A 15,004-nucleotide genomic window follows, 5' to 3' on the forward strand; every position below is an offset into this window, starting at 1 on the left:
TGAGTGAGTGAGTGGGGTGGATGAGTGAGTGAGTGGGGTGGATGAGTGAGTGAGTGGGGTGGATGAGTGAGTGAGTGGGGTGGATGAGTGAGTGAGTGGGGTGGATGAGTGAGTGAGTGGGGTGGATGAGTGAGTGAGTGGGGTGGATGAGTGAGTGGGTGATTGGCCTGAGGCGTAGGGGGTGTGGCTTGAGCGGCAAGGGGGGGGGTTATTGGAGTGGGCGTGACCGTTGTGGGCGTGGCGGCCTGCTGTTCTGTCCAATCAAAATGCCACCTGGGCCGTTGGGCGTGGCTAATTTATGCACCAACCCTCAAGCTGCCGTCCAATCAAACGAGGTCGTTGCGCGCGGTGGGCGTGGTTTCACGTTGAGTGGGTGTGGCTTGATCTCCCATCGCCTTTGCAATGTGGACGGCTGTGGGCGTGGCATGATGTGCGATGGGCGTGGCTTGGCCGTGAGTGGGCGTGGTTTACATTATAGTCAGAATCTTTATCAGACTCGGCAGCAGGTGGAAACCGGATGAGCTTATGATCTTTGGTCACAGATGTCCAGTAGACGCCCAGGTCTACAATTGAAACATTAACATCGAACTGAAGACCACAAGCTACGAATCCAAAATTACCAATCGCAATTTTCAATTGTGTGGGCGTGGACAATTATTCAAATTGAGATTGTGGGCGTGGCCTCACTGCGCATGCGCTATGAGGCTCCCCCCTCCCCCAATTAAAATATGGGGGAGGGGTGGTGTTGTGGTCTCGCTCATTATAAGGAGATGCGGGGGGGGCGTGGCTCGAGTAATGTGGGGGCGTGGCCCAATGGGGGTGTGTGGGAGTGGTCTCGCCGGCCCCGTTGACGTGAACGTCGGGTGGCGGGGGCGTGGTCTCGCTCCTTATTTGGAGGTGTGGTCTCGTGCCTAAAATTTAAATATTCTGAGGGAGGAGGGGGGGGGGCGGCGTGGTCCCGAGCGTGGGTGGGCCGAAAGTGTGGGTGGGCCTTCCTTCCTGGGGGGGGGGGAGGAGTAGACGGTTGGGGGCGGGGCCGCGGGGTGGTAGTGGGGCGGGGCTTCTATTGCCCTATACCATCGCGCGGTCTTTAATTAAAGAAAGGGGGAGGAGTCGACCGACTAGAGGGGGGCGGGGGCGCGTGGCAGGGGGGCGGGGCTTTATTTCCTACCCCGCCCCCCGCGGTCTTTAATGGGGAGCCACGGCGGCTCGTGCCACGGTCCCTGTCGTGCGAGCGCGCGCCACGAGACGGTGGTGGTGGTGGCAGTCAGTGGGTGATTGTGGTGGGTGATTGTGGTGGTGATTGGTGATTGTGGTGGTGATTGGTGATTGTGGTGGTGGTTGTGGTGGTAGCAGTGGGTGGTTGTGGTGGTAGCTGTGGGTGGTTGTGGTGGTAGCAGTGGGTGGTGGTTGTGGTGGTGGTGGTGATTGTGGGTGATTAGTGGTGGTTGGTGATTGGTGGTGGTTGGTGATTGGTGGTGGTTGGTGATTAGTGGTGGTGGTTGTTGTTGTTGGGTGATTGGTTGTGGTGGTGGTGGTGGTGGGTGGTTGTTGTTGGCGGTAGAGCCCAAGCAGAGACATCCCCGTTATTCAAATCCCGAGCACCCATTTCTTAAAACAAACCAAACACAAAATCGGTTAACATTTTTCCCGCCAAAATTTTATTTTACGTAATTTTTAAAATCTGATATCATCTTTGAGGTAAAACTACCCTTTGCGATTTTTAAAGAGGTAAAAAAAAATATTTACGGTTTATTACGACCCCCTCCTACACGCAACAGAATAATAAACCTTCACCCAGTCACACCCCCACCACCACCACCTCATCATCATCATCGTCGTCGTTACCACACCCACCCCCTCGTTACCAAGTCAGCCAACCATGCCGTCCCTGAGGTAAATTACACCACAAATACCACCACCATACATACACTAGACACTATACACTACCACACACACTATACACCACACAGTACTACACACTATACACTACCACACACACACTACCACACACACTATACACTACCACACACTCCCACTCACTACCACACACTATACACTACCACACACACACTACTACACACTATACACTACCACACACACACTACCACACACACTATACACTACCACACACACACTACCACACACTATACACTACCACACACACACACTTTACACTACCACACACTATACACCACACACTATACACACACACTATATACACACACTATATACACACACTATACACACACACACTACACACACACTATACACACACACTATATACACTGCCACACCCCACCAATACACAACACACCTCAACACCAATACACCCTACACACCACCACACCACTACACCACACACCACCACTACACCACCACTACACCACCACTGCACCACACACCACCACTACACCACCACACACCACTACACCACATCACTACACATCACTACACCACACACCACTACACACCACCACTACACTACACCACACACACCACCACTACACCACACCACCACCACACCACACACCACCACCACTACACAACACACCACTCACCACCACACCACACACCACCACTACACAACACCACCACCACACCACACACCACTACACAACACCACCACACCACATACCACTACACCACACACCACCACTACACCACACACCACCACTACACCACACACCACCACTACACCACACCACACCACCACTACACAACACCACACTACACCACACACCACCACTACCCCACACACCACCACTACACCACCACACACCACCACTACACCACACACCACCACTACACAACACCACACTACACCACACACCACCACTACACCACAGACCACCACTACACCACCACACACCACCACTACACCACACACCACCACTACACCACACACCACCACTACACCACACCACACCACCACTACACCACACCACACCACCACTACACAACACCACACTACACCACACACCACCACTACCCCACACACCACCACTACACCACCACACACCACCACTACACCACACACCACCACTACACAACACCACACTACACCACACACCACCACTACACCACAGACCACCACTACACCACCACACACCACCACTACACCACACACCACCACTACACCACACACCACCACTACACCACACCACACCACCACTACACCACACCACCACTACACCACACCACCACTACACAACACCACCACCACACCACACACCACTACACCACACACCACCACTACACCACACCACACCACCACTACACCACACACCACCACCACTACACCACACACCACTCACCACCACACCACACACCACCACTACACCACACCACCACTACACCACACACCACCACTACACCACAACACCACTACACCACACACCACCACTACACCACACACCACCACTACACCACACACCACCACTACACCACACACCACCACTACACCACACACCACTACACCACACACCACACTACACCACACACCACCACTACCCCACACACCACCACTACACAACACCACACTACACCACACACCACCACTACACCACAGACCACCACTACACCACCACACACCACCACTACACCACACACCACCACTACACCACCACTACACCACACTACACCACACCACACACCACCACTACACCACACTACACCACACCACACACCACCACTACACGGCCTACACCACTCAGTACAATGAGACCACCACCAGCACGTGGTGGCTTCGTCTGTTGCCGAGTGCTGACGTGTTCTTGACAAATCGATGGCAGTGCCGTTGCCAAAGTTCAGGTGGTGGTGTTTGTACTTAGCCTATTGAACACGTGGTTAGTTAACATAGTAACTATGTACGTATAGTAACGTGGTACTATACACGTATAGCAATGTGTAAACTATACATATGGCAATATATAGTAACCGTACACGTATTGTACACTTGCAACGACGCTAGTATAGTAATGTGTCACGTTACAGCTATTGTAATGTGTAGCTGTGTAAGCATTCTGTCACTTGTAGCTACACACGGTATTGTAACTATACCAAGGCCCCCCCCCCCCCCATATTCAAATATGCTCAAAATGCCCCCCCCAAAAAAATATTGCTATATAAAAGTAATAATGATTGCTATGCTATGTAAATACAAAAAAATCAACAATTTGCTAAAACCTTGGCCACAATATCTGGACGTGTCTTCATATAAATCAGTGCATAGATTTATTTGGTTTGCATGCTGGTGGTTATGGTTGCACTTTGTTCATCCCCAATCTCAAACATTACATGTACAAAGCAACCAAGAAATGGTAAAAAAAAACCAGCAATGCAAATACAATACCGCTCTTAGACATTATTGTAAAATATATAAAATAAAAAGTCCATCCCACGTTATGAGACCTCCTTTGCCAGTAACAAGATTTAGTAATAGGTTTTTACCCTTTTAACTGGCGCAAAAAACTGACACCTTTATTCAAGGCATCATGTTTGCAATGACCACAACACAAGCAATCAAAATGCAAACAAAAAGAGACAACTCTGATAATAATATTGGCACTGTCCTTGAATTTGATTGGTCCACACCCGAGACAGCTTTTCTTAGAGCCCTTTAGTCTCCACTGGTGTTGGACCAGAAGACGCCAAAAGGCGTACAACTCAAAAACAGCGCCACTATCAAAGTATTGAGGGCTCGGGGTGAGCATTAACATTATGAGACCTCCTTTGCCAGAAACAAGATTTAGTAATAGGTTTTACCCTTTTAACTGGCACAAAAACTGACACCTTTATTCAAGGCATCATGTTTGCAATAACCACAACACAAGCAGTCAAAATGCAAACAAAAAAGACAACTCTGATAATAATATTGGCACTGTCCTTGAATTTGATTGGTCCACACCCGAGACAGCTTTTCATAATGTTAATGCTCACCCCGAGCCCTCAATACTCTGATGGTGCGCTGTATTTGAGTTGTACACCTTTTGGCGTCTTCTGGTCCAACACCAATGGAGACTAAAGGGCTCTAAGAAAAGCTGTCTCGGCTGTGGACCAATCAAATTCAAGGACAGTGCCGATATTATTATCAGAGTTGTCTCTTTTTTGTTTGCATTTTGACTGCTTGTGTTGTGGTTATTGCAAACATGATGCCTTGAATAAAGGTGTCAGTTTTTGTGCCAGTTAAAAGGGTAAAAACCTATTACTAAATCTTGTTTCTGGCAAAGGAGGTCTCATAATGTTAATGCTCACCCCGAGCCCTCAATAATCTGATAGTGCGCTGTTTTTGAGTTGTACGCCTTTTGGCGTCTTCTGGTCCAACACCAGTGGAGACTAAAGGGCTCTAAGAAAAGCCGTCTCTGGTGTGGACCAATCAAATTCAAGGACAGTGCCAATATTATTATCAGAGTTGTCTCTTTTTGTTTGCATTTTGACTGCTTGTGTTGTGGTTATTGCAAACATGATGCCTTGAATAAAGGTGTCAGTTTTTGTGCCAGTTAAAAGGGTAAAACCGTATTACTCCATCCCACGTGTTAGTGAATTTTTTTATATATATTTCAGGCAATGTTTACTCCATGGCTACGGGCCTTGAACTTTTACACGTACATCACATGTGGCTACACATGTAACGTAATGTGCACCCGTGTTCTTCACGTCTTGTAACGTAGACCTATGTAGGTGTGTTTAGTGTGTGACTATGTAGGGCACTTAAAATAATAAACGTTTTTTTTGGGGGGGTTAGATCGCGTTATTTATCAATGTGTCATGTAACCCTGCACCACCCGACACGGCCAATCAGTAAAAAAAAAACAAAATCTGTGTCACGTTGACAAAAGACAAAATAGTTAACTGCTTTAGCCCACCGGTCTGTTGAAGAGTGAATCCACAACATTTGCGATTTTTTTTTGTTGAGTATGTAGGCGCGCACTGCATTGTAACATGTGACTATTGGAACCTCCTGGTTACACCAGCCCACCGGGGATTATTGTGTCCGTCCGTCCGTCGTGCGTCCACAAATGGGAGGGGTGGGTGGGGAGGGGCTGGGTGGAGAGGGTCTGGTCACCCCGTGGTGCCCTTATAAATCTCAACGTTTAACCCTTCTCACGCCGGCTTGTCGCCCCGCCCTCACAGTCGGGCATCTTTGCGGAATACACCACCACGTGGTGGTGCCGCCCGTTGGCCCTGGCCACCCACCGTTCCTACCAGCTCCCTCCGCAGGAGAATGTGCGTAGATGCAGCGTGTAACTTTATAGATGTAACGCGTAAATATGTAGGTGTTGTAACGTGCAACTGTACACGTATAGTAACGTACAACCATAAGCATTGCACTGTTGCTGGGCTAGCGGATTTAAATGTATTGGGCATTTAAATTGTTACGATTTACGAATCAACAGTTATGTGTTTAATAAGTTGTGTTTAACATAATCACTGCGGTAACCAGATTTACATAATTTGATGTAATGACCGACAATTAACATAGCGTATGCTGTCACTATAAAGTTACTTAATTATAGTGACTATAAATTAAATTAACTATCAAGTTACTTAATTGTAGTGACTATAAATTAAATTAATCACAACATAAAAAAATAACATAATTTATGGCGTGGTCAATTAACATAATTTATCCTGTTTTCAATTCATATAATTTTCGTGGGTTCCAATTAACATAATTTATGTTGTTGCCTATCAACATCTCTGGTGCTGGGTTGATCCAAGAGGTGACATTGTGGGAAGGGAAACAATAAAATAATAATATGAATATAAAGCAATAAATTATTGTTTTATATTTTCAACAATAATAAAAATATAAAACAATAAAATTATTGTTTTATATTTTTTAATATTCTATTGTTTCCCTTCTATGTGACGTTATCGAAAGAACCAGGAAAAATTTAGCTAATGTTATTCTTCTATATATATCAAAGGGACATTTGTGATTGTGTGTCTGTTCGAAAATGTTTAGCATACTTCCCGACATGCAACAAACTTGAAATTTGGCACGTGGGTAGCTTCCAGACTGTACACAATGCAAAAAGTATAAAAATATACTTTTGTAATTTGGGGGGCGGGGGGTGGGGGGCAATAATGGCTATATTTTGCACGGCAAGTGAGCGGTGACGTCACATCTGTGATGTCACATCTGTGATGTCACATCTGTGATGTCACATCTGTGATGTCACATCTGTGATGTCACATCTGTGATGTCACATCTGTGATGTCACATCTGTGATGTCACATCTGTGATGTCACATCTGTGATGTCACATCTGTGATGTCACATCTGTGATGTCACATCTGTGATGTCACCCGCATGCGGCAGCGTCACGCAGTGTGCCTGGTGACGTCACCCCCCCTCCTCCAACCCTCCGCGTAGGCGGTCTATTAAACCAAGACACGAATCCAAGTCCCCGGGCGAAGAAACCGGGTGGTAGTGAAGCTCGTGTATTTTATGTGCAGTGTATACACCTTGATCAAGAGACTGCCCTCAATGTTAATTGTGTGGTTATGTAATTTATGGGTGTATCATACGTGATGTGTGTGTACACTGTGTGTGTGTGTGTGCACTGTGTGTGTGTACATTATGTGTGCACTGAATGTACACTGTGTTTGTACACTGTGTGTACACACTTTGTGTATGAGTGAGTGTCTGAGTGATGCACTGTGTGTAGGAGTGAGTGAGTGTCTGAGTGATTGTCTAAGTGATGCACTGTGTATATAAGTGAGTGAGTGTCTGAGTGATGCACTGTGTGTATGAGTGAGTGAGTGTCTAAGTGATGCACTGTGTGTATGAGTGAGTGAGTGAGTGTCTAAGTGATGCACTGTGTGTATGAGTGAGTGTCTAAGTGATGCACTGTGTGTATGAGTGAGTGTCTGAGTGATGCACTGTGTGTATGAGTGAGTGAGTGTCTAAGTGATGCACTGTGTGTATGAGTGAGTGAGTGTCTGATTGATGCACTGTGTGTATGAGTGAGTGTCTAAGTGATGCACTGTGTGTATGAGTGAGTGAGTGAGTGTCTGAGTGATGCACTGTGTGTATGAGTGAGTGAGTGTCTGAGTGATGCACTGTGTGTATGAGTGAGTGTCTAAGTGATGCACTGTGTGTATGAGTGAGTGTCTGAGTGATGCACTGTGTGTATGAGTGAGTGAGTGTCCGAGTGATGTACTCTTTGTGACCGTGCGTGACTTCTGGTGGCTGAGACAGAATGATAGAGAGGGGTAGCTCACACAGTAGGGGAGAGAGAGGGGGGTGGGAGAGGAGAGAGAGGAGGGAGGGAGAGAGAGAGAGACATATAGAGACACTGATAACGAATATTGAGCGATCGTGCGACGTGTAAGTTTTAATGGGGTTCAGAAGTTTGCAAGTGTTGACTCCCTCGCCTGGTGTAGTGTATAGTGGTGTAGTGTATAGTGGTGTAGTGTATAGTGGTGTAGTGTATAGTGGTGTAGTGTATAGTGGTGTAGTGTATAGTAGTGTAGTGTATAGTAGTGTAGTGTATATTGGTGTAGTGTATATTGGTGTAATGTATAGTGGTGTAGTGTATATTGGTGTAGTGTATATTGGTGTAATGTATAGTGGTGTAGTGTATAGTGGTGTAGTGTATAGTGGTGTAGTGTATATTAGTGTAGTGTATAGTGGTGTAGTGCATATTAGTGTAGTGTATATTGGTGTAGTGTATAGTGGTGTAGTGTATAGTGGTGTAGTGTATAGTGGTGTAGTGTATATTGGTGTAGTGTATATTAGTGTAGTGTATAGTGGTGTAGTGTATATTGGTGTAGTGTATATTAGTGTAGTGTATAGTGGTGTAGTGTATAGTGGTGTAGTGTATAGTGGTGTAATGTATAGTAGTGTAGTGTATATTAGTGTAGTGTATATTGGTGTAGTGTATATTAGTGTAGTGTATAGTAGTGTAGTGTATATTAGCGTAGTGTTTAGTAGTGTAATGTATAGTGGTGTAGTGTATATTAGTGTAGTGTATAGTGGTGTAGTGTATAGTAGCGTAGTGTATAGTAGCGTAGTGTATATTAGTGTAGTGTATACTAGTGTAGTGTATATTGGTGTAGTGTATAGTGGTGTAGTGTATAGTGGTGTAGTGTATAGTGGTGTAGTGTATATTAGCGTAGTGTTTAGTAGTGTAATGTATAGTAGTGTAATGTATATTAGTGTATTGTTTAGTAGTGTAATGTATAGTGGTGTAGTGGTGTAGTGTATAGTGGAGTAGTGTATAGTGGTGTAGTGTATATTAGCGTAGTGTTTAGTAGTGTAATGTATAGTAGTGTAATGTATATTAGCGTAGTGTTTAGTAGTGTAATGTATAGTAGTGTAGTGTATATTAGCGTAGTGTTTAGTAGTGTAATGTATAGTGGTGTAGTGGTGTAGTGTATATTAGTGTAGTGTTTAGTAGTGTAATGTATAGTAGTGTAATGTATAGTGGTGTAGTGTATATTAGCGTAGTGTTTAGTAGTGTAATGTATAGTGGTGTAGTGTATATTAGTGTATTGTTTAGTAGTGTAATGTATAGTGGTGTAGTGTATAGTGGAGTAGTGTATATTAGCGTAGTGTTTAGTAGTGTAATGTATATTGGTGTAGTGTATAGTGGTGTAGTGTATAGTGGTGTAGTGTATAGTGGTGTAGTGTATATTAGCGTAGTGTTTAGTAGTGTAATGTATAGTAGTGTAATGTATAGTAGTGTAATGTATAGTGGTGTAGTGTATATTGGTGTAGTGTATAGTGGTGTAGTGTATATTGGTGTAGTGTATAGTGGTGTAGTGTATATTAGCGTAGTGTTTAGTAGTGTAATGTATAGTAGTGTAATGTATAGTAGTGTAATGTATAGTAGTGTAATGTATAGTAGTACAGCACACCGGTGTGTTGAAGAACCAAACCCAAACATGTACAATCTGAGTGCGACGTTTTGCCTGTAGTTACAACCAGCTGATTTCTCTCTCTCTCTCTCCCCCGTGGTGGTCACTGCGTGGATTTTTATCCCCGGCCTTCACTTTTTTTCCCCCCTCCACGTTTAGAATCGACGGCGCACATTCCGACTGCTTTGCTGCTCACTAAATTCCCACGCGGTGATGATGATGATGATGACGATATCGGCCACGTGGTTGAGCTGCTATCGTTATGTGTGATGGCCGTGTCGCTTCTCATAAAGAGATCAGTGGCGACATGGTTTTAGTTTGGATTGTCTCATACTCCTGCCCGTGTCTCTCCTCCCTATGTCTCTCTCTCTCTCTCCCCGTGTCTCTCTCTCTCTCCGTGTCTCTCTCCCCGTGTGTCTCTCCCCGTGTGTCTCTCTCCTCTTCCCCGTGTCTCTCTCTCTCCCTGTGTCTCTACTCCCCGTGTCTCTCTCTCTCCCCCGTGTCTCTCTCTCTCCCCGTGTCTCTCTCTCCCCGTGTGTCTCTCTCCTCCCCGTGTCTCTCTCCCCGTGTGTCTCTCTCCTCTTCCCCGTGTCTCTCTCTCTCCCTGTGTCTCTACTCCCCGCGTCTCTCTCTCCCCGTGTCTCTCTCTCCCCGTGTCTCTCTCCTCCCCGTGTCTCTCTTCCTCCCCGTGTCTCTCTCCCTCCCCGTGTCTCTCTCCTCCCCGTGTCTCTGTTCCTCCCCGTGTCTCTCTCTCTCCCCGTGTCTCTCTCTCTCTCCCCGTGTCTCTCTCCTCCCCGTGTCTCTTTTCCTCCCCGTGTCTCTCTCCTCCCCGTGTCTCTCTTCCTCCCCGTGTCTCTCTCCTCCCTATGTCTCTCTCTCCCCGTGTCTCTCTCTTCCCGTGTCTCTCTCTTCCCGTGTCTCTCTCTCCCCGTGTCTCTCTCTCCCGTGTCTCTCTCTCCCCGTGTCTCTCTCTCCCCGTGTCTCTCTCTCCCCGTGTCTCTCTCTCCCCGTGTCTCTCTCTCCCCGTGTCTCTCTCTCCCCGTGTCTCTCTCTCCCCGTGTCTCTCTCTCCCCGTGTCTCTCTCTCCCCGTGTCTCTCTCTCCCCGTGTCTCTCTCTCCCCGTGTCTCTCTCTCCCCGTGTCTCTCTCCCCGTGTGTGTCTCTCTCTCCCCGTGTGTCTCTCTCCTCTTCCCCGTGTCTCTCTCTCCCCGTGTCTCTCTCTCCCCGTGTCTCTATCTTTCTCCCGTGTCTCTCTCTCCCCATGTGTCTCTCTCTCCCCGTGTGTCTCTCTCCTCCCCGTGTGTCTCTCTCCTCCCCGTGTCTCTCTCCTCCCCGTGTGTCTCTCTCTCCCCGTGTGTCTCTCTCCTCCCTATGTCTCTCTCTCCCCGTGTGTCTCTCTCCTCCCTATGTCTCTCTCTCGCTGTCTCTCCCCGTGTGTCTCTCTCTCCCCGTGTGTCTCTCTCTCCCCGTGTCTCTCTCTCTCCCGTGTGTCTCTCTCTCCCCGTGTGTCTCTCTCTCTCTCCCCGTGTGTCTCTCTCTCTCCCCGTGTGTCTCTCTCCTCTTCCCCGTGTCTCTCTCTCCCCGTGTGTCTCTCTCTCCCCGTGTCTCTCTCCCCGTGTGTCTCTCTCCTCCCCGTGTCTCTCTCCCCGTGTGTCTCTCTCCTCTTCCCCGTGTGTCTCTCTCTCCCCGTGTCTCTACTCCCCGTGTCTCTCTCTCCCCGTGTCTCTCTCTCCCGTGTCTCTCTCTCCCCGTGTCTCTCTCTCCCCGTGTCTCTCTCTCCCCGTGTGTCTCTCTCCTCTTCCCCGTGTCTCTCTCTCTCTCCATATTCTCCCTGTGTAGTGAAAACATGCTGTTCGGAATGGGAAATCCACTGCTTGACATCTCTGCAATCGTGGATAAAGACTTCCTGGACAAGTAATCATCACCACCATGATCATCATCACCACCATGATCATCATCACCACCATGATCATCAGCGCCACTATCCTCACCATTATCATCACCATCATCAGCACCACTATCACCACCACCATCATGACTACTATCATCACCATCTCATCTCCACCACCACCACTATCATCACCATCAGTTCCACCATCATCATCACCACCACCATCACCACCATTACCACGACCACCATTACCACTATCACCACCATTACCACGACCACTATCACCATCACCACTATCACTACCATTACCACGACCACTATCACCACCATCACTACCACCATCATCACCATCACCACCACTACCACCATCACTACCACCGTCACCACCATCACCACGACCACCACTACCACCATCTCTACCACCATCACTACTACCATCACTACTACCATCACTACTACGATCACCATCACTACTACGATCACCATCTCTGCCACCATCACCACCACCATCACCACCACTATCACCACCACCATCATAACTACTATCATCACCATCATCTCCACCACCACCACTATCATCACCATCAGTTCCACCATCATCACCACCACCATCACCACCACCACCATTACCACGACCACCATCACCACTATCACCATCATCACCATCACCACCACTACCACCATCACTACCACCGTCACCACCATCACCACGACCACCACTACCACCATCTCTACCACCATCACTACTACCATCACTACTACGATCACCATCACTACTACGATCACCATCTCTGCCACCATCATCAGCACCACTATCACCACCACCATCATGACTACTATCATCACCATCATCTCCACCACCACCACTATCATCACCATCAGTTCCACCATCATCACCACCACCATCACCACCATTACCACGACCACTATCACCATCACCACTATCACTACCATTACCACGACCACTATCCCCACCATCACTACCACCATCATCACCATCACCACCACTACCACCATCACTACCAACGTCACCACCATCACCACGACCACCACTACCACCATCTCTACCACCGTCGCCACCATCACCACGACCACCACTACCACCATCACTACCACCGTCACCACCATCACTACTACCATCACTACTACCATCACTACTACGGTCACCATTACTACCACCATTATCTGCCACCATCACCACCATCACCACCACCGTCACCACCATCGCCACCACCATTACCACCATCACCACGACCACCACTACCACCATCACTACCACCGTCACCACCATCACTACTACCATCACTACTACCATCACTACTACCATCACTACTACCATCACTACTACCATTACTACTACGATCACCATCACTATCACCATTATCTGCCACCATCATCACCACCACCATCACTACCACCGTCACCACCACCATCACCACCACCATCGCCACCATCATCACCACCACCATCACCACCACCATCACCACCACCATCGCCACCATCATCACCACCACCATCGCCACCACCATCACCACCACCATCGCCACCATCATCACCACCACCATCGCCACCACCATCACCATCACCACCACTACCACCATCACTACCACCGTCACCACCATCACCACGACCATCACTACCACCGTCACCACCATCACTACTACCATCACTACTACCATTACTACTACGATCACCATCACTACCACCATTATCTGCCACCATCATCACCACCACCATCACTACCACCGTCACCACCACCATCATCACCATCACCGACTCTCTCTCTCTCTGTGTGTGCAGGTACGGACTCAAAGCAAACGATCAGATCCTCGCTGATGAGAAACACAAAGAGATGTGAGACACACGGGGGAGACACACGGGGAGAGACACGGGGAGAGACACGGGGGATACTGAGAGATACGGGGAGACACACGGGGACACTGAGAGACACGGGGAGTTGCAGTGGGACACGGGGAGAAACGGGGATGTACACGGGGATGTACACGGGGAGATAGCGAGACACAGGGCTACAAGTTAGACACACGAGAGGCACATGGCGACCCGGGGAGGGATACGGGGGAGAAACGTCGGGGGAGACAGACGGGGACACACACGTGGAGACACACGGACAGACACACGGACACACACACACGGACACACACACACGTGGAGACACACACGTGGAGACACACACGTGGAGACACACACGTGGAGACACACGTGGAGACACACGGGGAGACACACACGGAGAGATATGAGGACATACAGGGAGACATGGGGAGACACGTGGACAGAGAGATACACAGAGATATTTATAGAGAGATATAGAGGGGGGAGAGAGATACACCAAGTGAGAGAGATATATACAGAGAGAGAGAGAGAGACAGTGAGAGAGAGAGAGAGACACTGAGCGAGGGAGACAGTGAGAGAGGGGGAGAGAGTTTTTGGGAGCTTATCAAGAATGCTATTACAATGTCAAACATACTGACTCGCACAGAGACACACATGGACACACACACAGTGGCGCTTAGACTCGCAGAGACACGGAGACTCGCGTAGAGGACCCACAGGCTCGCAGTGACCCAACGACTCGCACGGAGACCCACGGACTCGCAGAGACTCGCAGAGATACACACAGGATCACACAGAGACTCGCACGGACTCGCAGAGACATACACAGGCTCACAGACACACACGGACACACACGGACACACACACTCTGCTGGGAGGGTTGGTATGCTGCTGCTTTCTCAGCAGAGAGTGTGTGTGTGTTGAGTGTATTGATTTACACACACGTAAACATGGACACGGATACACACGCACATTGACACATGGATACACACAGATATACACACACACACACAGATACACAGACACACACACACAGATACACACACACACACACAGATGCACACAAACACGGATAGACTCATGGACACACACACACAGATACACATACACATGAACACACTTACACACGGATACACACACACGGATACACTCGTGTATATACACGAACACACAGATACACATACACATGAACACACTCACACATGGATACACACACACGGATACACTGATGTACATACACACACACGGACACACACACGGACACACACACGGATACACACACGGGGACACCCACACGGATACACACACACACACGGATACACACACGGATACACACACACACGGATACACACACAACGGATACACACACACGGATACACACACACACCAGATGC

General features: G+C 48.2%; 1 protein-coding gene across 1 annotated transcript in view; it reads left to right on the top strand.

Annotated features, from left to right (window-relative positions):
- The window catches only part of ADK (adenosine kinase), a 78,605-nt gene that overhangs the window by 19,793 nt on the left and 43,808 nt on the right, over window positions 1-15,004 (top strand). Inside the window, exons 3-4 of the mRNA XM_076054888.1 lie at window positions 11,708-11,782; window positions 13,560-13,613. Coding sequence (XP_075911003.1) covers window positions 11,708-11,782; window positions 13,560-13,613 — 129 coding nt within the window. The remainder of the gene's footprint in view (window positions 1-11,707; window positions 11,783-13,559; window positions 13,614-15,004) is intronic.

This window comes from Petromyzon marinus, chromosome 68, assembly GCF_048934315.1.
Source record: "Petromyzon marinus isolate PM22_M1 ecotype Great Lakes invasive population chromosome 68, UKy_Petmar_22M1.pri1.0, whole genome shotgun sequence".
In the NCBI taxonomy this organism is placed as follows: Eukaryota; Metazoa; Chordata; class Hyperoartia; order Petromyzontiformes; family Petromyzontidae; genus Petromyzon; species Petromyzon marinus.